Genomic DNA, 27,745 nt, shown 5'->3' with positions numbered 1-27,745 from the left:
CAAACTTACCACAGGTGGTGATAATTATACACATCTTGAGGAAGCTTGCCTGACAGATACGCTCAGGGGAAAAATAACAATGCGTGTTCTCTATACTTCCGCACAACCAGCCAATGACAGCGCAGCTACGCTCTCTACGCCCTCGCTGGCTGAACCAATGAAAACACCGCTGTCGTCTGGTTGCTAAGCGACGCGTTGTGTACATGTTGCAGTGGATGAAGGATGCACAGAAAGCTTAACAACATGAGACATTAGAGCTGATTTAACGTCATTAATGAAACAAGAGAGTTTGCTTACTGTGTCCTGTAGTTGTCCGCTGTAATGGTGAAGTTGAGGGCGAGATGTCTGCTTGTTGGTGAGTAAATTTAGCCCATCCTTCTGCTGCTTAACGATACAAGAGCTAAAGCTAAAGCTAACCAATCTGCTCCTAAACTAAAGGTGTTGAAACACGAGAGATGAAGAAGTCATCCTCTGTCTAACTAACCCAAACGTTGAAATGGTGTTTATCTACGTATCTTGAGGGATTCTATGTATAAATCACAACCATTTGTTGGCTCTCCTTTCTTCAGTAACACCTCTCAGGTGTTCTGACAATCATTTGCATCACAGATAAATCAGTGCACCTGGCTGTGTTTGTGTCTGTCAGTGGTGGAAGGTAACTAAGTACATGTACTCAAGTACTGTACTTATTCTGAGGTACTTTCACTTTACTTGAGTATTTCCATTTTATGCTACTTTATACTTTTACTCCACTACATCTCAGAGGGAAACACCTGGCTGTGTTTGTGTTTTCAAGATTCAAGATGTTTATTGTCACGCCGGTTATACAAGTACAATTTGTGAAATGCTTTTTGCTGGGAAGCTCCATTAAGTTATATTACAATTATAAAAGGAAATACTTTGTACAAGGGCATATTAAGAATATATACAGGCATATTAAGAACATATAGAGTATATACAGTATAAGATATATTTTTGTGTGAGAAGGTGTCTTATGAATTATCTATTTATCTATTTATAAATTATCTTTGTCAGTGGTGGAAGGTAACTAAGTACATTTACTCAAGTACTGTACTTATTCTGAGGTACTTGCACTTTACTTGAGTATTTCCATTTTATGCTACTTTATACTTTTACTCCACTACATCTCAGAGGGTAATTATTATACTTTTTTACTCCACTACGTTTATGCCGATGCACTTTCATAGACTAAGCTACTGGAGTTACCCTGCACTATACTCATTTTAACAGTCTCTTCTGCACTATACTCACTTTTTTAATAGTCGTGTATCACAGCAGTTACCCTGCACTATATTCACTTTTAACAGTTTTCTTCATCTCCGTGTATTTTTATATCAGGTATATTTTTTTGTACTTTGTACTACTAACTTTTGTACTGCCTTTTTACTAACATGTTTTGCACTATGGAACTGTGATGCTGGAAACTTGAATTTCCCTCGGGACTCATACCTGTAGAGGTCTTTGCAGGCTCCACTATATAGATATAGACAGTGCAGTCGAGCAGTAATAAAGAACTTGTGGAGCAGCATAATTCATCATGTACAGTCACATATTTCAAATTTACAGAGTCATCAATAAAGTTACTATCCATCTATCTATCTATTAGACAGCTGACATTATTAGTTACTTTTCAGATTAATGTTTTACGTAAAACAAATATTAAACATTTAACATTGAAGATAAAAAACAGTGTTTCCCAGTCTTTTTGACATGTGACCTCTTAAATAAAAACAGGGTGTAGTTGTTGCTCCTGGTGTTTCAGGTGTCTGAGTTGTTCCCCTCTAAACACATGGATTCATGTAGGGCTGCAACTAACGATTATTATCATTGTCGATTAATCTGTTGATTATTTTCTCGATTAATCGATTAGTTGTTTGGTCAGAAAAAAGGTGAAAAATGAGGATCAGTGTTTCCCAAAGCCCGAGATGACGTCCTCAAATGTCTTGTTTTATCCACAACTCAAAGATATTCAGTTTACTGTCATAGCAGAGTAAAGAAACCAGAAAACATTCACATTTAAAAATGTAGACTTCATTTTTATAAAAATTACTCAAATGGATTAATTGATTATCAAAATAGTTGGTGATTAATAAGTTGACAACTAATTGATTAATTGTTGCAGCTCTAGTTTTATTTCAATAACTGTTCAAATGATCCAAACGATCCAATATTTCAATACAAAAAATTAAGAAATGTCCAAAAACTGAAAACAGATTTGTATATCACAACTTTGTTTTTTCTTCTTCTCTCTCCCTTTAATCATCTCACGGCTTCTCATATTTATCTGGTGACCCTTTGGATATAAAGTAGTTGCTCCACCTCAAGCAGCTACAACAGTACAATTCTGCTGGATTAACAATATAATTTACAATATAATAATTTGCCAGCCAAGGGCACTACTACTGCAGAACGAGTACTTTTGATACTTTATAAGTACATTTTTCAGCTTATACTTTTGTACTTTTACTTAAAATGGAACACTTTTACTTGCAATAGAGTAGTTTTGCATTGTTTTACTGGTACTATTACTTAGGTTAAGAATCAGAATACTTATTCCACCGCAGCTTTTTGTATTGTACCGGATAATTTGGCAATGCCAGCGTTCAAACTCTGGCTGACAAAGAAAGGAATGTGAACGGTGACTTTAATGTTTTTTTAATGAAACGCAATTTGCAGAAACACAGATTATGCAATTCTGTCTGTCTTTCTATCCCTCCCTCTTTGTTTGTGTGTGTTTAGGAGATGCTGCAGTGGGGAAAACTGCCCTCTGCCATATGTTCCATAGTGACGGTACTCTCTTCCAGAAGAACTACAGCATGGTGAGAGCATTAACCTATTCTCTCTGCGTTAATGCTATCACAAGATACGCAGCCAGAGCATGTAATTCTGAATATACTATGGTGTATATGGAGCATCCCATGTACCACGGTAACACTCCTTGTAAAAATATATATATATTGTATTCACATTTATTATTCAGTCCTGCCTAATCAGTGATTTGATAAACCAAACCTGCTGCCTTACTCGGCACATCTTTACTTTGTTCAGAGTAACTTTACAGGAAACCCCCAGAGTACTCATACCTGTAGAGATCTTTGCAGGCTCCACTATATAGATATAGACAGTGCAGTCGAGCAGTAATAAAGTACTTGTGGAGCAGCATAATTCATCATGCACAGTCACATATTTCAAATTTACAGAATCAATCATTTTTGAATTAGGCAATTATTGAAATATCCAATTTAACAGTAATCATTTTGCCTGAGGTCATAACATTTACTTTGATTACGTGTCAGTTGTAAATCATCAAAACTAATAATAATCATATTACATGTGTGGTTTCTTTACTCCTTGCAGGCTTTTCAAGGACCTGCAGAGGTCTCTTAAGTCTACCACAGGAATCAGCAAAGTGCAAAACGGCATAATGTACCAATTAATGCTGATGCAGAGAGGGCCAATCTGCATTATTTATGCTAATCTGCGCGAGGGAGGGAACTGTGTCATTAACCTGACTCTGTGATATATGGGGTCATGGCTGCTCACTGATTCCCTCTGTCAATGTTTCAAGGGGCTAAACACGTGCACTGTACATGCAGGCGAATGCAGCTGCAGCGCGTTCACTTGTGAACATAAATATATGCACTATAGCGCAGCTTGCACGTATTCACTCATAAGTTTACTGTTGAGCCTCGGAGCTGGTTAGGGTACAGAACAGGTTGGTGGGTAAATACTGGACAAGAGCGAAGTGTGTGTGTGTGTGGTGTTTGTTCAGCTCTTGCTGTGTCAGCAGTATTGGGGGTTCTGAGGTGACAGGAACGTCGATAATTAATACAGCAGGATTCTGGAAAGCCACCAGAACAGGTACTTAACAAGCGCGTGTACACACACACACACACACACACACACACACACACACGCACACACACACATACACTGTACAACAGTGTTGAGTTTGTCCATACTGCATCGGCCTGTACCCACTCGCTTGTGATGCTGCGCGTGTCTGTTCATGTTGGACTAGTGTGCAGTATTAACAAAGTAGAAAAGTGCTGCAACAGTGCTGCATTTTTAATTTGCACTGGCCTAGGATATGTGCTAACTGAACTAATATATAAAAATCCATATAATAAAACAAATAGAAGAAAAATGAGAAGGGATGTCACATAAGAGGAGAAACATGCAGGTTAACATGTGTAGCAGCAGATCAAAGCCCTGTCCACCAGACACCGCTTTATTAGCTGGACGCACTGAAACAAATGCTCATGGGGAAATTGCTGGTCACGGTCTCTGCTGTTGCTATGCAACTGTTAAAATACCTATTTGAAGCCAGCCGCATGCTTGATATTAGCTGAAATATTTTTAACTTGTTGACCACTTGGCGCCAAGTGCTTCATGTGAGACAAAATCCACCTTCCAAAACTTGGAAGCTGTTCACTATCATTTTTTTTTCACAAGTTACTATGTATATTTAAAGGGATAGTTTGGATGTTTCTCAGTGTGGTTGTATGAGGTACTTTTCCATAGTCAGTGTATTACAAGTTAACAGACAGGAGTACCAGCACGGGAGCAAAGCGATGTACTGCTGTGAACAGGGGCAGCAACAAAACGTGTTTTAGACACCTAAAAAAATCAACATCAGTTTAAGTGTACGCTATATTTAGAATGTTTTCACCTCTTCACCTCGCTGTCAGACAGCCCTTTCTTTCTGACGGGGAACTGAAGCCGTTATCTATGCTCTCTTCAAAGCCACCAGACTCCTTTGACGAAAACAGTAATTTTACCTCACAGAACACGGAAGTTGCTCCTCTCTGGTTCTTCAAACTGGGGGCGTACTGACCGCCATCTACTGCAGGTAATACTCTGACTATAGATAAGTACCTCATACAACCCCACTTAAAAAAAAATCAAAACTATCCCTTTAATTGTTATTTAGATCAGTTTTCATAATGGTAGTGATAGAAGCAATAAAAAAAATCTTCATAGACCTTAAAGATTAATTTTTATTTCCTTTTCGTGTCATGTCACTAACGGTAAAACTTTCCTCAGACGCTACACTTTCATCACTAATGTTTTGTGAAATATTTGCAGTGGATATTGATGGTTCCCAGGGGATGAATCGCATTTTTCATGACCCCTGACCTTCCATCATGTACCAAAAGTTCCCCAGAATTTCCACATGCACAAGAAATATCAAAATCTAATTGGACACATGCAATTAATGAGCTCCTTAATGCTCCCAAGAGGATGAACCCTTTCCATTTTGGACACTCCATGAGCTCCATTCTAATCTGCAGATTGCCATCAGATTTGCTGAGCACATTCACGATGGAGGTGCACCCTTCCATTGCCTTTGGTACAAACTCTGACAAAGCACAATGTTAATGTTGTTTATACCATTGTGTGCATACTTGCACCACTATAAGCCCTCGTGACTGAGAGGTGCGTCACCAGTAGCAGTTCTGAGTGGTGTTAAATGTGTCAGGTTGGCTTTTCTCTTTAAGATTTCACTGCAGATGGAAACAGGGAACAGCGTGTCCTTTCCATTGTGTCTAAAAGCAGCCGGCGCTGTGAAGACTTATTCCTTGTGCAGACGCCTGTGCCATCCCTCATGTTCTTCAACTTTTGATTTTGAAGGGTAGCGGAGGCTGTCGGCCATTCTCCTCACGTCCTCCTTTGAAAATGTCAGACGGCCCGTTAGCAATATTCCGAGCTTATTTGTTACTAATAGGCCCTCATTGACATTCCAGCGAGAGGCTTCCTATGCATCACACCGGCTCATTAGACCGCTCCGGAGTGGGACTGCCGCATCGCCTGTGTGTGTGTGTGTGTGTGTGTGTGTGTGTGTGAATGCGTGGACCATTGGATCCTTGTTTATGAACTGTTTCTGTGTGTGAATCAGGTAAATGTTGGTCTGAGGTGTGTACAGCATGTGTGTGTGTTTCACAGAGGCAGTGAGCGTGAAAAGTGTGTGTGTGTGTGTGTGTGTGTGTGTGTGTGTGTGTGTGTGTGTGTGTGTGTGTGTGTGAGTGTGTTTTTCTGGCATTTGACACGCTCAGTTAAGTGTGGAGCTCAGGACATCAGATCAATTTAGACGTCGGTGCTGATGTGAAGAAACCCCGGCTTGCTTCTTCAAGGTCACCACTGATCTCATAGCAGCGGACACACAGCGGCGATAGGCAGCCTGCAACCATCCGGTCCACTTAGGACTTCATTAGATCTCCAAGCTTGTGAAGAACGTGCATCTGTGATGGGACCATATTTATCATATCCTCCTTACCCTCTACCTTTATATCTGCCACCTCTATTTGCCCCGTATTCATTTGAAATCTCAACTACTCATGTCTCCAACCTCTGCAGTGAAGTCAGGCAGTTACTCTTTCTTGAAACGACCATTGGGCGGACTCCAAATCCCATCTGACGCCTCGACTAAACACCTCCACCATACAAGAGAAAAGAACAGCAACTCTGGTCATTTTAGTCGACTGGCCACAGTCAAAAAATGTCAGATTACAAACATTCAATTGAATGTTTGGTCAGAATCATAATTTAGTTTACTTATTCTTTGAATCACGCAAATTTAAATCCACATTTTGCCAATTTTAGTTTTGTTTTTAATTTGGGAAAACGTCTGTTGTACGACTGCTTGTGTGTGGACGACATTCAACATCCGAGAACAATGAAGTCTTTTGTTAAAGCGGCTATAATCAATATTTTTATTTTAACAATGGACCACATGACTACTTGTATGTAAATGAACGATTCAGTATGATTTCATCAGCAGACTGTTCACACTGAAGTCTGCTCAAGCGACGGCCGGGTCGGTCTCAAGGCACCCCGGCGCCAGCGGCTTCGTCACATCTCCGAAAACAGTCGCAGCAAATTTCCAAACAGGCGTTATTTGGATAAACTGACCACATATTGTGAATCTAAACGGTTACTTTCTCGCATGAAAACATATCAACATATCAACATATTAAAACTTAATAATTAAATAGCAACAGCTTTTAGCCCATGGATGTATTAAGAGAACTGGACACAGCGTTGGAGGCTCCCGTTCATTCCTATGAGAGTTGCTCAGTGGCGCATGAAGACAAAATGGCTCGACTGCCGAGTGATAAAGTAACCGGATCTTCCGGCGATCTTCCGCATCGATTGGGCCCACGGAGCAGGCGCAGTAGCGGTTCCTTTAACTCCGCCTCCCAGCCCTCGCTCCAGCCGTGGCCTGGGTCTCATTCACATGAACAAAATGTCACGTGACTGACGGGTGGCCTCACCCAGACGCAATGCATTGTGGGGTAGTTGTGCAGTAAGCTCACGCCGCATACTAATATATGTAGTATACATCAGGGCATTTCTTGCATACACAAAATCCACATACTGTGTGTGAATGCACTACAACTCAAGTTTACGTCATACTTAGTATGAATTGTGATTTAGTGTGAGATTTCGAACTCAGCCGATGTGACAAATCCACAGAGAATTATCACCCAACTCTTTGGTTGCCCTCAGCTCTACGGAGCTTTACAGCCTGCTCTGTTTTACCCTTCGAAATCTTCTCGGCGATGCCAGTGAAACAAAGACAGCCAAACTATCAGCTTGTGGTAACTGTCAGCCCCGTATATGAATGTAAACCTCCACTCTTAGTTTTCCACTAACAATTCAGACTCTCACTATGTCTTAATTGTCGTCACTGCTGGGCCCAAAGGGGGTTCTTATCATTCTCAATTTACCATCAGGAGGACGGTGACGCTGCTTTCAAGGCAAGCCAAGCTGCTAATTAGTGATGCTTATGTTTAGACATTAACAATAAATCACATCAGACAGTCTGTTGTGCTTCTGTGTATAGTGTCTGTGACAAGTAAATATCTCCTCATCCTCTCCTCTCCTCTCTTCATCCTCTCCTCTCCTCTCATCATCCTCTCCTCTCATCTCATCTCCTCTCCTCTCCTCTCCTCTCCTCTCCTCTCATCTCCTCTCCTTTCCTCTCTTCTTCTCTATAAAAGCCACAGTATCAGGGAATGAAATTAGCACCTGCCACCTGCCAACTAGAGGGTAAATGTTGGCCGTGGCAGGTACAAATTTCAGTTCACCTGCCACCAGGTTTTCCTTATATTAAGAAATATTATTCAAAAAAATAATTCCTAAGTCTAAAATAGTCAGGGATTAAAGTTACATGATATATTCCATATTTCTACTGTCTTGTGCCACTGACTGGTTGTTTACAATCCTAAAACGTCCTACATACATTTCATAAGTGGCAGACAAAAAAATTGAGTGAGCCGGTAGAAATGTTCAGTGACCTGCCACGGTGAGGAAAAAAAATAATTTCAGACCCTGCACAGTAGTAAGAATGTTAGAGCTGCAAAATGCACAGTGACAGAAACAGCTATTATATGATTATATGATAGAAACAAAAACATTTACACATAAGAACATTAGGGCTGTCAATCCAATTTTTTTATCTGTTCAAAATGTACCTTAAAGGAAAATTTGTCAAGTATTTAATAATCTTTTTTTTATTATTTATTATTGTAAATCAATTAAAAACACAAAACAATGACAAATATTGTCCAGAAACCCTCACAGGTACTGCATTTAGGCTCCAGGCTAGAAAAAGGCTCAAATCATAACTTGACCTGGAAAACTGCAGCCCAACAACAGCTGTCAGTGTGTCAGTGTGCTGACTTGACTATGACTTGCCCCAAACTGCATGTGATTATCACAAAGTGGGCATGTCTGTAAAGGGGAGACTCGTGGGTACCCATAGAACCCATTTTATTTCACATATCTGGAGGTCAGAGGTCAAGAGACCCCTTTGAAAATGACCATGCCAGTTTTTCCTCGCCAAAATTTTGCGCAAGTTTGGAGCGTTATTTAACCTCCTTCACTACAGGCTAGTATGACATGGTTGGTACCAATGGATTCACTAGGTTTTCTAGTTTCATATGATTCACTCTAGCTTTATAACTGAGCCGCTAAAACCGAAAAGTTGCGTTTGTGCCGTTAAAATGATTTTGTGTTATTATTGTGTTAACTTTGACAACCCTAGAAAAATATAGCAGAAAACGCACTCCCTACAGTGAGGTGCTTCGTACAAAAAACACCCGATGGCAGAATGATTTTATCGTCACATTGACGTGTGATATTATTGACATGAACTGCAGGCTTCATGAAGGTCTTTTGGCTTGACGTTACATAAACAGCATGGTAATTAATGGTCTTGTTTGTTTGGCAGACAACCGGAGTGGAGCTGCTGATGAAATGTGTCAACATCCCAGAGACCAATGACAGTGTGGTGAGTCCAGCCATTGTCTCTTCTTCATCCACCACGCTGCTCGTGGGCTTATTCGTTATTATAAAAGTCACAGAAGGTGGGCGGTGAGAATTGGAATCCATCACTCGGGTGCGGAAGAAAGTTTTCCCAGACGTTTAATATGGTTAGTTTCTCATCTGTATTCAGTGAGCAATAGGGCAGCGTTGTGAGGAGAACATTAATGTCCTTGCCAAAGAAAATAAGAAATGTTAAACCTTGTAATTTGACTAAATCTTCATGTATAACACCTCTTCTCTTCCCTTGTCGCCTCTTCCCCTCCAGGAGCTCTATATTGTAGACTCTGCAGGGAAGCAGACATTAGTGGACGCCTGCGAGAAAATGGTGAGACTGCTTCTCCGGAGTTCTTAACATTTGCATGAAACTAGTGAAACTCACCATCATCACATAAAGTACAAACACAGGGGAGCTTTTGAAGTATGATTTAGTTAGTCACAGAAGTAGAAAGAAGGAAGGTGACGTGATACTAACTGTGTCTCTCTCATTGTCTGTCCCTGTCACCACCCACCATGTCCTTCCACAGTGGGGAGAGCTGTCGTTGCTGTGCCTGGTGTTCGACCTGACCAGTGAGCAGTCTTTTACCAACTGCAGCCACTGGATGGAGAGAGTCCTTGCTCACTGCCAAGGTCTCCAACTTCCAGGTAAAAACCCCAAAGAATTTGTAGACCAATACAGATATTGACATTAAAGAAAAGTAAAAAAGAAAAAATATTCGATAGCAATATCACTTTAACAAATGCATTTAAGATCCTTTACATTTGGATATTTGATTTATTTATATTTTATTTTATTTAACCTTTATTTATCCAGGATATTCTTAAAATCTCTTTTCTGAGGGAGTCCTGGCCCTTAAATAATGGATGCATGAATGGACATTAATAGAATCAAATGACCATCAGCTTGTATAGTTTATAGTTTTGGCCATAGAAATACTGTGCTTTATACTTTATAAAGACAATAAATCACATAGTACATGTTTATTTGTTTAGATGTCAATGCTTTCCTTGTGTTATTTGTGTCTCAGGTGTCCTGGTGGGCAACAAGTCAGACCTGTCTGCCAGAAGGGAGGTGCAGGCATCTGTGGCCGAGGAATGGGCTGAAAGCCAGGGGTTGGAGTACCACGAGACATCGGCCGTAAGTCTGTTTCAATATGGATGAAGTCATATTGTGTTGTTGTTTGGCTTTGTGGTTGAAGTGCTCCAGATGGGTTGTATTGTATTTATGTATGAGTAGAGAACAGTGTCAAGATGAATAGGGTGTAAGATACGCACATCCCAAAAAGTCAAAGTAAGATCTGCACACTCTAACATGTGAAAAGCTCTCAGCAGGTTTGATTGTGCAGCGTTTCGATCTCACACAGATCTCCGTCAGGTGTTCAAATCAAATCACCAGCAGAGCAAGCAACATATATAGAGACGTTCACCACTCAGGTGATTGTGATTTGCATGATTGAGAGTCAATCTACTGTCAGGTTGACCAATCAGAGCGGAGCAAGGGGGACAGAGCATGCCTCTTTGAAACGGAATAAGCATATATTAAATCTAAAAACAAAATAGTTAAATATATATCACAAATCACCTAGAAAAAAAAAAATGTATCCTAGAAACTATGATATAGAAAAAGACATAGAAAAATAGTAAATAATAGTAATATATTATTGCCCCAAAAAGAAAGAAAAATAATAATTTGTAAAAAAAAAAAAAAGTATTAATATCTACAGATTCAATATAAGAGGTTGAGTCAAATTCATAAATTACAAAAATCATCCAAAAAATTATTTTACTATAAAGAAAATTACAAATAAATACAAAAAAATAATATATTAATCGCCAGAAAACAGTTTTTTAGAGTTTGTATTGATCCCTACGACACCAACAGAGAACGGCGTCACTCATCACCGTGTCTTCATGTTTGTCTCTTCTTACAGAAGGAGATGGAGAACTGTGACGCAGCCCTCCTCGGTCTGGCCGGGGCCTTCCACTCTCTCTACCAAGAACGTCGCGAGACCATCCAGAACCTGAGTCCAGCCTAGACCCCCCCCCTTCCCCAGGCACACACACACACACACACACACACACACACACACACACACACACACACACACACACACACACACTAGGGCTGTCGCGGTTAAGGGTTTTCCCTTGCGGCAAAATTATTTACTCAACGGTGCGATATGCGGTATTATTGCCTTTTTTTTTTTTTTAAATTGCTTAATTTATCCAGATTTTAGTGATTTATAAATAAGGTTTATTGTTCGGCTGTTATTAGGTATATTATTGCTTTTTAAATGACAGAGAAAAGTTTTAAAACCAATTAAATAATGTATTGTTTACTCTATTTCTGTATTGCACATAAAGGGCAACGAGGCACAGTTTTTTTCAGCTGAGATGCTTTGGTTGCGTCTGGTTGCTATGATACGGAATATCCACGGAAGTAAAAATGTCGGCACCAGGTACAGTACTGGTTCTGGATGAAGGGAAGGCTGGAGCACGTAGGGAGAGACCCGGCTTGTCAATAGTGTAATATTGCAGTTATTGCGACAGCCCTAACACACAGACACACACACACACACACACACACACACACACCTTGATTCAAAGAAACCCTGTGTTCTTTTGTGCCACCAGGCCCGGCAGAGAGCGGCTTGTTCAGAATGATATTTTGATGTGACCGTGAATAAAGTTGTTTTTTATGATAATCAGCGGTTTAACTGTGTTGTCTCTTATCTGCTCGTTCCGTCTCTATGCACAGATAGCGGGATTTACTTTCACAGTGATGGTCGGGTCAATACCAAAACCACAGTAAGACTCCAGCTCATTGTGGAGAGTCTGTACCTCCTCTCCTCTAGATGATACAGATGGCTGTTCCTCATTTTACATGGAACAAAAGTTCAGGCTCACACTATTGCCTCCTACCCTCCCTCCTTTTTAATGTTTTCTTGTAATCTCAGGCCTTGTCTGCACGTACACAGGTATTTTTGTAAACATAGCTTTTCCTATGCGATTTGACCTTTCGTTCACACCCAAACGTCGTTTTAGGTCACTGAAAACTCAGCTTTTATCAAACCGCCAGGGTGAATGTTTTTAGAAAGTGTTTTCAGTGTAGACGTGTAGACAGGGAAAACAGGCTACGTTCCAAATCTCATGCTTTTTCTTTTTACTTTTAGTACCGGAGCTGCCCTTACAAAGTACGTTGCATGTAATCTGCAGACAATTGGGATATGACACTACTTCGTCATAACATTGCACCTTGAACTGTAACTTTGCTGTGCAGAGGATTGTGGGTCAGAATAGCCAGATAAGCATGCAGGCTTGCATACTGCAAACTGCGACCGGATGCAGTAGGACATCCTGGTATTTTTGGCATACTGCAGTAAACATGCTTTGTATTGGGACATCTGATGCCTTCAAATGAAAGTCGTGAGCTCGCGTTTACAACGTGGGAAGTCGTGTACACGATATGCTCGGCGTTCATGTGATTAAATCGTGAGAACACCGCTGTTAAGCAGTAACAATATTAACGTTACTGTCGGCGTCTAGAAGCAACACAGGCTAACAATTTAGCAAGCTAGCAAGCAGGTAACATAACGCAGGAAATGTAAAGGCATAATGACAGAGGAGAACGATGAGGCCGCTGGGAATATCAACATTTTCCTCAGACAGATTATAAAATTAAAAAAGAATTACAATAGACGACTAAAATTACAATATATTAACTTATTATGTACCAAAAAATTAACTTTGATGGTCTCCGCCTTTTCCGACAAACACGTCACAACTCGTGAACTCGGAGCTTTCGGAAACTTTCCACTTGACGTCTTGAATACGACAAGAGGGGGGCGTTCATGGACTGTTCTCGTGAACACGGTAAACATGAGCACCAATACTAAATGTTTTTCTGGCATATAAATAGTACGGTAGTGTGAGTATTGGAATGCACAGAGAGTTTTGGGCTTGTAATGGGAGCAGCAGCATAAATACATCCATGAGCGGCGGACGTGGGTAGTGTCTAGAAGGGAACCTGCCATTTGGGGAAGGTTAGGCATTGACCTTGAATAGTTAAGGTCAGGATAGGTCGTCGGGCAGTGAGTCTCGCCAACGTTTTTGCAAGTTTTTGCAGATCTCACATTAAATTTCTCAATTTGCGGTTTACCTTCTAGACACGGTCGTGGACATGGCCAAATAACCTGCTACCAGGGCTCGACAACGCTTCAGTCGTGTTTGGACGGAGATTTCTTTTATAAAAAACATGTTTGTGTGGACAGGATTTTTTTGGAGAACGAAGGAAGAAAAACGCTGGTTACAAAAATACCCACGTACATGTGGACTACGCCTCAGTGTTCTCGACCTCATCTCTCTCCATCACTTGCTCCCTCTCTCTCACTTTCTCTCTTTCTTTATCAGCTTTTCCCTGTTTTGTTGCTTTTTTAAAAAACTCGTCCTTCCTGCTTGCCATCTCTTCTCTCTCCAATCCCGCCTCTTCCCTTCTCTTTCTCTCTCTTGTTGTGTTAACTCCCCAGCTGAAGCCCTCTCACATCATCTCAGTCATCATGTCCCCAGTGCGGCGCTAACAACAACCAGTAATCACTGTTCTAATTAGCAGTCTCCCATTCAAAGCAGGTCAAAGCCGTGTCCTTGTTCTCTGCCTGCCTCTCAGACCAGCTGCCACCATTCAAATGAGGGCGCGCTGGTTCAGGCCAGACACAATGGGTTTCATCTCATTATGCGCTACATTGAAAATGACTGCAGCATCGTAAACACAGTCTCTGTCCTCTTTGGGAAACGCAGTCAAGTTTTTATTTCAGCTGTCTTTTGACACAGTGTTAGATTCGACAAGAATTTAAAATTTTCTTTTAGTCGCTTACTGAAAATTGTCGGTTTAAAGTCACATTTTAGTCTTTTTGTTTGGTTTTAGTCAAGATTCAGTCATTTGAATCCATTTTTAATTTGAATTTTCAGTGTTTTTAGTCATAATTTTCTCAGACAGTTTCATGATACTGTGATGGATTTTACTGAAGGACATTTCTCCTGGCTGGAAAAATGAAATCTAAATCTAAACTAGAATGGCACTCGGAGAGTGATGCTCAGGCTGATCGGATTCCTTCAAAAAATTCCTGAATCCGGATCATGATCCGGATCGCCACCAAAATCGAATGGATTGTTTATTGTGCCACACCCCAACCCTCCAAAGAATTTCATTCAAATCCATCGCAAACTTTTGAACTTAAAGGGACTATTTGTAACTTTCAGAAATGCTTCTTAACAGCGACACCTATGGCCGTGAAATCAGCGAAAGTCAGCGTCGGGCTCGAGCTTGCTCGCTTACAAACATAGACATGAACAAGCATCGCTCAAAACAGTGAGGCGGCACATGTCAGCTAAAACCACAAGCAGGCAGAGGAGCGGGGACGCCGGCCACACGCGAGCGCGGATGTGTCCCGACCCGGTACATTTATACACTTAAAAAGTTACAAACAGTCCCTTTAAGTATTCCTGCTAACAGACAAACAAACAAACAACAAACGTCAGTGAAAACCTAACCTCCCTCAAGGCCAAAGGCCTTAGCATCCTTTGTCTGCCTGAACTAGGGGTGGGCGATACTGCTAAATTTGGTTTCGATCCGATACCAAATAATACAGGGCCAGAATCCCCAATATCGATACGATACTTTTTATAATTAAAAGCTGTTTATGTACTTTCATGTTTTAGCATGAAAGTACATAAACAGCTGTGAAATAGCTCCAAACATGCTCCTCTTTCTTCAGCCATCATGTGTCTGTCGGGGTAACTAGTCAGGGTGCACGTCGCTGCACGTTCACATCACAACAGCAGTGAGAAGCAGACGGTACAACAGACCATTGAGTGGGGTGTAGAAGAGAGAAACCTTTTTTGTATCGATCCTATTGACGCTAGAATCGTTCTTCAAAACGAGCCACAGGTATCGGTGGTATTGATATTTTCGGATCGATCCGCCAACCCCGAGTATTTATCGTACTTACTTGTCAGGGCATAATGTGCAGCCGTAATTTTATTTTTTTCATTAAAACATTTTTGTCACAATATAGCCATGAAATTGTCTGTTTTGACATTTGTTGAGAAATCTTTAAAACCACAACAGTTTTTATTGTATAGAGTATAAAAAGTTATATAATGGTCAACTTATTTCATGTAAAATGAATTGTGATGAGGTTCTTAACAGGATGCATATTTAACAGCATGTAATTGTTATTTCAGCACAATGTTTTCGTACTCCTTGAGTGGGTGATCATAATTATAGCAATTAGGATCTTTCTCCTTCTCTTTCTTTCTGTCCTCATTGTTTTAGTGTCTATAATGTGTGTGTGAGGGCGTCTGCATGTGTTTTCTGCTGTGTCTGGTTGTTTTTTTGTTTTTTTTCCAGGCATATGGGCACAAAATCCCAATAATAGCAACACTGTCTGTCACAGTAGGGTGCTTTGTGCATCAGCATAGAGATTATACATCTTTTATCTTTATCTGTACCACCGATGTGCATATAATTGTGTGTAATATGTGTGGCATTGCCAGCTGCGGTACTTTCCTGGAACCTCTGACGTAAATCATTTTTGTACAAACACACGTAAAGGTGCTACACAAACTCTCGACCATCTTAGAAAATCACTTCAACACCAGTATCCTACAGTCTGTTCATTTTAAATGGAACATCACGTCTTGGGATTATCACCTAATAACATCTCAGGATAGAGCGTGGGCTGTTGCTTATTGCTTTGGGAGAGACTTCCTCATTTCCACAGATATTGAAACGGTCGGTCAGCAATCACAGAAATGTCGAGACAAGCCTGTTTTTGGTGGCTTTATACGCTCCCAGTGTCATATGTCCCCTTTAAATAAAAGACATTCACTCTCAATTAGTAATCAAAGCAGGTTTGCTCTGTCGGCGCAGGCTGATATCACAGCAGGACAAACTGCTGGTCACTGCTGCTACTCCCATTCAACGCTGACAGATCTGCATTCACTGATAGAGGTTGACTCTGACCAACACAGTCTCACAGCTTTTCAGGAAATAGTCACAAAATTTAATATATTTGTTTTGTGTACATAGACACTAATTTCCCCTTTTGTTTCGTGATGCTCAGTACGACTTTCAACAACGTATTTTTCGTGCGTTTTGTCGCACAACACATGACACACGTGTCAATTTCCTTTCCCGTTTTTTCAAAATAAAACTACTTAGTTAGGTTTTGGAAAAAGATCGACTTGACAAGGGGTGGGATTGTAATAGGAAGATGATAGTAGTGACGGGGTGGCATTGAGCTCACCGGCAGATTAAGAAGGAGGATCAGATATGAGTCATTTTTATTGAGTTCCGTGATTTGGTTCCTCTGTTCTGTTTGTTAGTCCGGTGTGTTTTGACCCACTCATCCACCCAGTCCTCCTCCCGACATCGCTCCTTATACTTCCCGGTTCACAAATTACATGGATTACATACAAATTGATTTTGTGCTGACTATCATGAAAAAAGAAAAAGTTAAATTTGTGTCTATGTACATGAATCAATATATTACATTTCGTGACTAACTGCTGTGCGACTGGGCTGATCTGACAGTGGGATGGTTAAGAACTGGTCTGGTGGTCCACTCCTGTGTGTGTGTGTGTGTGTGAGGGTAAAATGAGTACTAATTCAAGATCACTGATGCAGGCCAGGGTTATTATAGTAAACTAAAACGTAAAAAATATTGTTATTCAACTGAAACTAAATAAAAACTATATCCTTTAAGAAAAAAATAACCAAACTGAAACGATTTTGCCTCAGTAAAAAAACTAATACAAATAAATTAAAATGAATTAAATATTATTTCCGTTTTTGTTTTTTAGCTATTATAGATCACCACCAAAAAAAAGCAGGCGGCATGAATTTCCGTTAACTCTCGTCAAATTGAAACACAGAAACTGAACGGACTTGACCTTCCAGGAGATGGCGCTATGACGCAATTGTTTCACTAAAGAAGTACAAAGATTAAACATTAAACATTAAACATTATGGCCATTCCTGCACAATTCTCCAAACATGTATTCTGTGTGTCTATGTAGCTAGATACCTCTGAGACATTATAGCTGGCCCAAACTAAAACAAACTAAAACTACTGTAAACTAAAACTGGATATATCAAAATTAAACCTTTCTGAAAAACTGCAACTGAACTAAAACTAGCAAGCACTCTGAAAACTAAAACTAAAATGAAATAAAAACTAATTGAAAATTCAAAACCATTATCATCTTGATGCAGACCACAACCAACCTCTTCCTCCACAGTTTGGTTGTTAAAGCTAAAAACTCTCTTATGATAGTCAGTAACTAATGCAGGGTCTTTTTGCAGTACTCAGCAGAGCACTAATGGATATTTTAAAACTTTTCATGCCTTACTTATTAATGCTTACATGTGCCATTACGTGGGTGCTTTTATCTAAAGTATACCATAAGTGCATTTTATAATGCATGGCCCATGTGGGCACAGACCTGCTGTACTGCTGCCATGCTCTGCAGGTGATTTAAATAGGGAAAAGGTTGTGCCGTGTGCCAATGAAGACAAAGAACAGCACAGAGACTAGCTAGACAAAGAGAGGAGGGAGATAACGAGGGACAGGTGAATCTCATCAGGGCGGGAAACAAACAAAGGCAGGAAGTAAAACACAACAAGACACAAGAGGAGAGGACTTTCAAACTAAAACAGGAAACCAACTATAACAAAAACCCAAGGACCATGACAGTGGAGTACTGCCGTAGTTCACCGGAACGACGACGCGTCACCACTTTTTTTCCTCCAAGTTAGGAAATAGAATATTTATTATTCTCATAATCTGGTTGAAATTCATGAAAAATGTTTTAAGCAATCACCAAGTGTGCTTTGGTCGAACTCAACTGTAATTTCACAAAGTTTAATGTGGAAAAATGCTGAATCTATAGTTGTTGTCCCCCACACCACCCCCGCTCTCTCTCTGAAGGAAAGAGGCGGGGTCATGCGTCATCAACGCGTCATCAGTTATACTGCGCATGTATTATACCCAGAGGTCTCAATGTTCTGGCTGATCGGAATCCTTAAAAAAATTCCTGAAGCCGGATCATGATCCGGATCGCCACCAAAATCGAATGGATTGTTCGTTGTGCCACACCCCACCCCTACAAAACATTTTATTCAAATCCATTGTGGACTTTTGGAGTAATCCTGCTAACGGACAAAGAAACAAACCAACAAACCAACACCGGTGAAAACATAACCTCCTTCCTAGGCCTTCGACCTTGGTGGAGGTAAAAATAGGTCTATGCATATTGGTCATCAATCATGACTTTACAATTGGACTAATACATTTTGGATAGCATCCAATAACTGTTTCAACATTGCATAAAAAAGTTTCAATTGCATCCTCATTACCGCAGTACATTTTGGGAAGCATCTGTGAGCTCGGGCAACATCCGCAGACACCTGCAGCAGAGATCATTTAAATGATCACTTATGTGACACTGACTGGTCAGTTCTGCAGAAATTCCCAGGTAATTATCATACATACAAACTGCTTTAATGGACTCACAATAGAGCCAGAGCTGCTGCATTGAACATTTCATGGGCTACAAATGGCAAAAGTTGAGTAAACACCTCTAGCACTAATTACTATGTTGAGATAAAATGTAATTTTGACAAATTATGCTTGCTGTGCTCTTTTACACCACATAAAAGCGCGCGTATAGCATTTTTTGGTGATCAGCCAATGACATCATTACGAAATTCGACAACTGCAATTGACCCTATCCGTGCATCTTACAGATCACGTCTGTGCCAGGTCTGCTTTGTGTGACATCAGGGTTTTATCTCACTGCAGTGCTCCTCACCCAAACAAACACAGCGTTTTGTATTCATGACACAGCCTGAGCACAGGGCACAGAGTTCCAGCTCATATCTTACACCTACACTCGCTCACACACTTTTCCTGCAGATCAGCTCTTTGTCTGTCTGGTGACTTCCTCTCTTTTTTTCCAACCCCTTTTCTGCATGCCCTTTCCCAGGTTACTTTGCAATTTTAATCAGCCGTGCCCCATAGCGATACGACCAAATTATACCATTATACCATGATTGTAAATTATGCTCACTCATATTAATGGAGTAATTTGATTGAATTGACCTCAACCTCGGTCTCTCTCTCTCTCTCTCTCTCTCTCTCTCTCTCTCTCTCTCTCTCTCTGTCTTGCTCTGTGTGTGTGTGTGTGTGTGTGTGTGTGTCTAAGAGCATGGCTTGTTCCGTAGCCCCTAACTGTCCGTGACCTAAAAAGCTTGATAATTGCAGGTGAGGGAGGACACAGCAGCTGTTCCCCCAGATCTGCTACCCTCCTATCTGAACTGCAGCGTGACAAAAATCAGCCACAACGCCTCCAAGCTCACCTGCATAACAACAACGTTTTATGTTTTATTACATTATATTTACCTGTCTGCCATTTTAGAAACCCGTCCAGTATAGCATCCCAAAAAAATTTGCATTTACATTTTAAAGGAAATTTAGTTTACTTGTATGTTTGAAATAACCATGATGTGTATGCTCTTGTTCTGTTTTGTGATATCTAGCGGCGAGGTGAGGAGATTGCAACCAAGTGAAGCCTCTCCTGTGTGCCAAACGTGTTGGAGAGTATGTGGGAAGTGAGTAGTGAAGCAAGAGAGAGAGAGAATGGCGGCGACGAAGGGAGAGAGTAACGTTATCAACTCCGGCCCGAGCAGGAAAAGTTAACGGAGCTTTGGTTTGTCTGTTCTCGGCTACTGTAGAAACATGGTGGTGCACCATGGAGGACTCCGTGAAGAGGACCAGCTCCCTGTGTAGATATAAAGGACTCATTCTAAAGTAACAGAAACAAAACAATTCGTAGTTTAAGGTGATTACACACAAATGAAAGCATAGTTATTAATATTATATTCCATTTATCCCAACAGAGCCCCCTAATTCATACACATTGGTCCTTTAAATAAAGGTTAAAAAAAAAATTGGACAGGACATGTATTAGTGTTGGTGGGAGTGCCATAATGCATCATTTAAATGTACATTTAATAAAACACTCTATAATAGCTTTTTAAGAATGTATAAGTTTAATGTTAAAGTCTATAATTATTCTGGCAGCACACCCCAGATTGATATATATCAATTTAGAATCATAATCTTAAAGGGAAAGTCCGTCTGCAAATGAGAAAGTCAACTGAATTTACTATCCGTTATATTCACGCTGCTAACAGACACGGCTGGGGAAGGTTTGTGTTCCGTGCACTTTGTTCGAGGTCACAGAGTTCGAACATTAATATGAGAAAATCATGATGTACCTCCACACCAGAGAGAGGCAGTGTGGTGCTGCTTGAATCAGGCTGCTCCACTCCCTTTTCTCTCTCCTCCCTCCCTCCTTCTCTCCTTCTCTCCTCCCTCCCTCGCTCGCCTCTCTTCAGTGATCACAGCAGTACTGCAGAGAGACATGCCAGCCACTTTGATCATCGCACCAGGGGAGAGAGAGAGAGAGAGAGAGAGAGAGAGAGAAGGAGAGAGAGATAGAGAGAAGGAGGGATAGAGAAAGAGGGAGCGCATAGAGACAGGGTATCATGCAGCAGGACATCGAGGCTGATGTTGAATTTGACATTTATTCTACAGCTGGCTAATGGAGAGCTAACGGAGATAGAGAGGAAGTGAAGACATAGGTAGAGAGAAAGCGATAGAGTGAACAAGAGCATGGCAGAAAAAAAATAAGTGGATGAAAGAGTCATTCGAAAAAAGAAAAAAAAAGTAGAGAAAGACAAAGGACAGAGTGTTCGTTGTACAGTATACTTTGCCCATGGGTTAAAAACTGCGTAACAGTATAAATAAAGCCCACCAACGTGTTGCGGTACACACAGTTTGCACCCCGAGGAAGTCTTTGGCTGTGCTGCATTGTGCTGCTGCATTTCCTACCAACGAGATCAAGATGTTTTTATGTTCTCTTTGAGAACGTGTTGTGCAGTATGGGATGGCGACGGCGAGCCTATAGTCATTATGATGTGTGCGTGTGACGACGTTGCGTGCTGTGAACGCTACTCCACTAGAACGTGGACGTGTTATCACAGTGAAGTCCCACTGGAATCAGAATAATTATCACATTTTGAAGTAAACAAAAATAATAGGAGCTCAGAAATGCACCTGGGCCGGTGTGTTTGTGTTTGAGTGACAGCTGACCCAGCTGGGGGCTGATATAATGTAAAACACACTTGTTGGTACTGTAGTTTACAAGCCAAGGAAAGAGTTAGCAGTGGTTTTGAAGAATAAGGACAAGAACATTCAGCATCTTAACTGAACAATCCTAGCATTTGACGATACATTTTCAAGCTGATCAATATGCTAAAGATAAATAAACTAAATTATATATATATATATATCCTGCAAAATGAATGTTAGCAGTGCACTTTTCCTTCCCAAGCAAGAAAGCAAATGTAGGTTGGACTGATGGTGAAGAAAACACTGAGGCTTGCGAGCTAGCGGGTAGCATGCTCAACAAGCATCGGGCCTCGTGCAGAAACATTCTCTTAAATCTCTTATATTTCTTCTTAATTTTCTCTCAAGAGAAGTGAACTCAGGATGCACCAAACATTATTAACCATCCAAATCTAAATAAAAAAAAATAAGAGGAAATTTGTTATTGTATGGCTTTGGATCCCAGAAACTCCCTCAATGATCTTCTCTTCCACAGACATTTTCCACATCTAGAAAATAAAAAAAAAACTTCCTGGCAACCACCGTTGCGATTTTCTTTGACAGTTTGTTGGAAAACCACAACGGAACTTCCTGGCAAACTTCAGCTATATTTACACAAAGTTTAAATGTTAGACCCTTCCTTCTTTCGCGTTGCTGGTCATTCTTGTATCACCTGTTATACCCACAATGCTTTGAGAGGCGATTCATTTGAGTCCCGAAAAGGAAAAGGTGAACTTTGTTTAATTTGGCTAAGCTTTGTGTTGCACCGCGTTCGGTGGGTCTTTACCATCAGACCTTTTCAAGACGGGTTCTTTAGTCTTTCAATGAGTTAAATGAATGACAGTACCCAGTTATTAAAATGCCTCAAATCTGAATGTAGTCTGCTCCTTCTCTGGTCTAATTGGACTCTGTGTTTTTTAACCCACACACGATACAACAAACACTCTTTCTGTTCCCTACGGGGGGGTTCAATTTTTATTCGTCATCAGGACTTGATGCATCCAAGTTCAGAATCATTCAGTTTTGGCACCTTGAAAGACATTACGCTTTTTTTTTAAATTCTCATTTACAACAACACAACGCAAAAACCAAAGAACAAGAAAAAATGAGACAAAGAAAAGAGACTAAGGCTGTGTGAGAGTTCAAAGGAACCGAGTAAAATAAAATAAAATGAAAAGGCAAGATAAGATTTTCTTCTGTTAAAAAAAAAAAAAAGCCTTGATACGTTCTCCAAAGTTTGTTCTTTTTGTTTCAAGCGTTATGAAGCCCCATCCCAAAATTACCCACTCGAAAAAATAAGAAAAGAAAAATTGAAATAGACACAGTACTGTAACATTAATTTCTACTTGTCACCCCCACTGCCCTTAACATGGTATCATTGTTCAATTGTTCAAAACATAGGTTCCTTAAAAGCAGATCGGATGATTTTGATTAGCATGCATGTAAATTCTTAATTTTTTGGAGTCACTTAGCTTCACCTCGCTGGTAGCCATGTTCTCTCACGCACTACTTTGTGTCTTTGGCAGTAGTGACGTCTCATTGTCCACAGTCTTCTTCAAGTTTGCTGAGAGATCCTCCATTACCCAGAGTTCTCTCTTCGCTCCGCCCCTTTATGGAGCAAAAAAAAAAAAGTGAGGTCAACTTTTCACCTCGAGTTGACCCTGAACGAAGATGGCTGCCAGGGTTTCGGCGGAAGGCCAAACGATTTTTTGTTGTCGTTGTAAAAGAATGTGATAATGTGTCTTAATACTAACCAGTTTATCAAGTAGCCTCTGCCCGTCAAATGAGCCAGTCACAGAGAATCCTCAGTCTTGGTTTTAGTTTCCACGATGACTTGATTTAGTTTCACTTGTAAGTTACTTTTTCTTTTTTTTCCTCGTTGATATTTTTGCGCCAGGGAAGTCTAGTCATGATTTATTAACATATATATTCATATATTTATATATAATCAATACATATATTAACTTATGTTTTTGTTTTTTTTCCTTTTTTTGCGGCCTCAATTGCTCCCTGCTAAAATCCCACACCGCAAATGGTTCACAGTATTAATGCGAATAAAGAATGAAATCAAGAAGATACAGCAACTAAAGAAAGGAGTGGGGTTTAAGGGAGGTTAAGGTGTGTGTGTGTGTGTGTGTGTTGGGGGGCTTGTGGGATGGTAGTGTGAGGGCGGGATCATAGGCGGGGCCGAGGGGGTCGACTACGACCCCCTTTTCGTCAGACTGAGGAAGAGTAAAAAATATAAAGTTCACCTTTTAACGGGCAGTCTGGCCCAGCCCACCACTCCACGGATCCACAGCCCCGAGACAGACAACCACCGGCCACCCTCACCCCCCCACCCAGCTCCTCTTTCCCCATCCTCCCCCTCAAATCTTTACAAACATGTTCAAAACTCGTTAAACAATGGTAGATGGGAAAATCATGCATGTTTCTTTTTTATGCATTTTTTTCTGTTTCCTTTTTTGTTAAAACAGAAAGTGATCATCTGAGGTGCTGTGAAGCGCTCAGAACTTCACCTCACTCCATCTATCCATTTAAGCCCCCTTCTCTTCCTCCTGCCGCCTCCTTACACCGTCATCTGTCTTTTGCCGCCTCCCCCCAAATTCCCCTCTGATTTGTTTTTAAGTGTCTGAGGTCCCTCTGTCAGTTTCATACAGGTGTGGTGCGTCGGTTGGCGCCAGTGCCTGAGTCTTTCAGGTCCTTCTGGATGCAGTTGTGGACCTGCAGGAAGTTGTGGTCCCTCTCCGTGGAGTTATAGGTGGCTGTCGGGGTGCCCGTTTGGCCCTTGGGCAGCGTGTACATGGACAGCTCGGTGGAGGGCAGCGCCCCGAAGGCCTTCAGGCCCACCGGCGATGCCTCGCGGGAGTGCGAGGGATCCGTGGAGCGGGACGAAGAGCGTGAGCGGCGTCGATAGCGGTAGCGGTAGCTGGGGATGCGCGTGATGGCCGCACCTTGGAGGTAGTCGGCGGCCCGCGCCCCCACGCGCAGCTCCCGATGGCGGTCGATGAACATGTGCACGGCCAGCACGCCCACCATTTCCGCCATGATGAAGGAGAGGGCGCCGAAGTAGAAGGACCAGCCGTAGGAGTAGCTGTTCTTCTTGGAGTCGCTTTTGGAAGGGTCCCCAGCGTTGGCTGATATGTACACAATGATTCCTATGATGTTGCTCAGGCCTAGGACAGGAGACAAGGGAGAGAGATTCATAGTAAAATACAGCCAAACTGTTACTCAAGTAGGCCCACACAATGAACAACCAAAGTCATCACGGCTATTATGTTAGTCAGCTGAAAGAATATACAGAAACCAAAGATAAAGAGTCATTAAAATCCAATTCTCTTGTTTCTAGTGAACAGATCTGCCTTATTCTTTACAGAAAATTCCTAAAACAGGTTTATTTCTTTTTAAAACAGGCATATTACATATACAGGTAATATTCTTCAACTTATTTTTGACATGAAATAGGTATAATTGACTCAATAATCAATAGTTTTGGTCTTAGTTGGCTACCATTTATTTAGGAATTTTTTATGCGTTTCCATGCCGACTGGCTTATTTCCAAGAAACTTATGAGCACATCTCTGGTAAACACACAGCCCAGTCGTTTGTGAAATAGTCACAAAATTGAATGTATTGATTCGTGTGCATAGACACGAATTCAATTTTTTTTTCGTGATGGTCAGCACAAAATGAATTTGTATGTAATCCACGTAATGTGAACCGTGAAGTATAAAGAGCGGCGAATGCAGCGTAGGGAGGACGTCGGGGTGGATGTGTGGGTCAAAAAACACCAGACTTTCGCCCAAGAGACCGCTGTTCATGTCAAGTCAAAGTTGATTTATTTGTCACGTAATGTCCGTACTTAAGTTACAGCACTTCCGGTGTTATTTAAACCAAAACCACAATCTTTTCCTCAACCTCACCAAGTAGTTTTGTTGCCTAAGCCTAACCAAGTCGATCTATTCCTAAATCTAACTAAGTCGTTTTATTTTGAAAAGACTGTAGCGGGAATTGACACGTGTGTCACGTGTTACTGGACATTTGTAGGAAAACCCACAAAAAATACGTTGTTGAAAGTCGTGCTGAGCGTCTATGTACACAAGTCAAATAGATTACATTTTGTGACTATTTCAGGAACTGCCGTGAGACTTTGTTGAAACACCAGATTGAAAATGGTGCCCTTGTGTGATTCTTTGTGGAGAAACTCTACAGATCTGTCCATTAAATCAACTAACAGACACTCTAAAAACAAGTTTCACTGTTTCACCAGTTTTCACTTGTAATAAGTAAAAACAAAATCTGCCAATGGAACAAGTGAAAATTCTCTTAAGATTTCTCAAAATAAGATGTAATATTTCGGGCTTTCAAGATAAAAAAAGAGCTGGGGAACTCATTTAGAGGTATATTTCACTAGAATTAGGAAGTGTGTGTCATTATAAGCCTGTAATGCTAAAAAAAAATAGTATTTTGTCACAAGATATTCAACATGCATTGTCTAAAAACATGTCACTTAAATGTTACTTGTCAGGTGATTGTGTCTTATATTAAGTGTACGAAATATTTAGACTTAGCAGAATGATTATAACATAACTTTTTATTATCGATTGACATTTTTATGTTCAAACGTTCCTGACTCGTTTACAGTCAAGTTTTTTTTATTGTTGTCCACCAAGTCAAGTAGCCAAATAGCTGTCAGACAGAGAAGATGAAGACAGCTGATGAATCATGGTGATAAATTAATAACTTATTACATCGGTGTGTGAATGTGAATAGAATCTGACCACATGTTTCCAAAAGCTGGATTTCAACTTCAAGTGTCTCTCTCTTTCTTTCTGTCTTCCCCGTAGCTCTGTCTCCGTCTCTTTGAGATGCAAACTGGGGCAGATTCAGCCTTACATTTCTTTCTTATTTTATATCTGAATAGATTTCTCTGCATCTCTGTAGTTCACCCTCCCCAGCCTTCCCTGCCTCCAACGATGTTCAAATTCACTCCTTCACTTCTCTCCATCTCTCTTTTCCTTTTCTCCCTCCCCACTATTTTGATCATCTGTCATTCTTGTCATACATCATCCAGAAATAAACACACGACAGACAGACAGAAGGACAACTATGCAGATAAAACAGTGAAAACAATGCCGTACAGAGACACGGAGAAGCAGACTGAGGTGTGAGGACTGCGAGGGCCTGATTGAGATGGATCAGAGCAGAAGAGTATCAGGGACACCTTATTTTTAGAGTGTAATCCCAGTGGCCTCCTCTTAGCCTAGCAACAGGGCGAGAGAGACAGACACAGACAGCGAGAAAGAGAGAGAAACAGAGAGAACTGCATCTCTCACTTCTGACTTGGAGGGGAACTAGTTATCTAGTGCAGCACAGTAGGCCATGGCCTAGAACCAGAGTACAAACACACACATGCACACACAAACACACACAAAAATGCTCAACCTGCGCTATCTTTGTCTCCCTAGCTTCGTCCTGAGGCGATTGTTGTATAGTACACACACATCAGACGCAACGCAACACATCCCGGCGGTCAGCGAGCGCCATCGTGGCTTCTGTTGTCTCCAAAGCAGGACATTTTCCTTTTCAGCTGCTCCACAGCTCAAGACGTGTGTCTATGGCAAGCCGTTTTAACATTTAATAGCTGGACTGGATATTCTATTATAGGGATATCTGCAACGTCATTTTGCATAGTTAAAACTCTAATTCAACATATCCCTAATTCTATTTTTGACTCGGCAAAACTCCAACTTTAGATATTCGTAATTGCTTTTTGACCAGTACAATTCAAACAAGGCAAAGCTCTCGATTCACCGGTCCATCTACGTTCCAACCCTCACCTACGGTCATGAGCTTTGGGTAGTGACCGAAAGAATGAGATCGCGGAAACAAGCGGCCGAAATGAGCTTCCTCCGTAGGTTTGCTGGGCTCGGTCTTAAAGATAGGGTGAGGAGCTCGGACATCCGGTGTGAGCTCGGAGTAGAACCGCTGCTCCTTCGCGTCAAAAGGGACCAGCTGAGGTGGTTCGGGCATCTGATCAGGATGCCTCCTGGACGCCTCCCTTTGGAGGTTTTCCGGGCACGTACAACTTGTAAGAGGCCCCAGGGTAGACCCAGAACACGCTGGAGAGATTATATATCTGGTCTGGCCTGGGAACGCCTCGGGGTCCC

At 41.1% G+C, this 27,745-nt stretch overlaps 3 protein-coding genes across 6 annotated transcripts in view; 1 reads left to right on the top strand and 2 right to left on the bottom strand.

Moving 5' to 3' along the window:
* The window catches only part of LOC119484696 (synaptogyrin-1-like), a 32,105-nt gene extending 31,501 nt beyond the window's left edge, over nt 1–604 (bottom strand). The window contains exon 1 of the mRNA XM_037763722.1: nt 298–604. The gene's annotated coding sequence lies outside the window, so the exon portion shown is untranslated. The remainder of the gene's footprint in view (nt 1–297) is intronic.
* Nucleotides 189–12,057, top strand: ift27 (intraflagellar transport 27 homolog (Chlamydomonas)). 4 transcript variants are annotated; one of them, XM_037763730.1, is made up of 8 exons: nt 189–355; nt 2,761–2,840; nt 9,257–9,316; nt 9,617–9,676; nt 9,876–9,993; nt 10,377–10,486; nt 11,280–11,403; nt 11,440–12,053. In XM_037763730.1, exons 1-7 carry the CDS (start codon nt 322–324, stop codon nt 11,382–11,384), a joined length of 567 nt encoding a protein of 188 aa, XP_037619658.1. In that variant the 5' UTR covers nt 189–321; the 3' UTR covers nt 11,385–11,403; nt 11,440–12,053. The 4 variants fall into 4 exon arrangements, with proteins under 4 accessions (XP_037619658.1, XP_037619657.1, XP_037619656.1 ...); XM_037763729.1 differs by having other exon boundaries at nt 11,280–11,432; nt 11,469–12,053; XM_037763728.1 differs by having other exon boundaries at nt 11,280–12,053.
* A 10,467-nt stretch (nt 12,058–22,524) lies between these two features.
* Nucleotides 22,525–27,745, bottom strand: part of LOC119484691 (voltage-dependent calcium channel gamma-2 subunit-like) — a 77,269-nt gene continuing 72,048 nt past the window's right edge. Inside the window, exon 4 of the mRNA XM_037763717.1 lies at nt 22,525–24,751. Coding sequence (XP_037619645.1) covers nt 24,228–24,751 — 524 coding nt within the window. The 3' untranslated portion in view covers nt 22,525–24,227. The remainder of the gene's footprint in view (nt 24,752–27,745) is intronic.

This window comes from Sebastes umbrosus, chromosome 3 (genome assembly GCF_015220745.1).
Source record: "Sebastes umbrosus isolate fSebUmb1 chromosome 3, fSebUmb1.pri, whole genome shotgun sequence".
NCBI classification, from domain to species: domain Eukaryota; kingdom Metazoa; phylum Chordata; class Actinopteri; order Perciformes; family Sebastidae; genus Sebastes; species Sebastes umbrosus.
The sequence above is the reverse complement of the archived record's forward strand: the minus strand, read 5'-3'. Positions and strand labels throughout refer to the sequence as shown.

Bases quoted from the DNA above. Each gene is read 5' to 3' on its own strand.
- ift27 (XM_037763730.1), top strand. From the start codon at position 322: ATGGTGAAGTTGAGGGCGAGATGTCTGCTTGTTG. The intron at 2,841-9,256 runs GTGAGAGCATTA...TTTGTTTGGCAG, and splicing joins TCCAGAAGAACTACAGCATG to ACAACCGGAGTGGAGCTGCT. The intron at 9,677-9,875 runs GTGAGACTGCTT...GTCCTTCCACAG, and splicing joins TGGACGCCTGCGAGAAAATG to TGGGGAGAGCTGTCGTTGCT.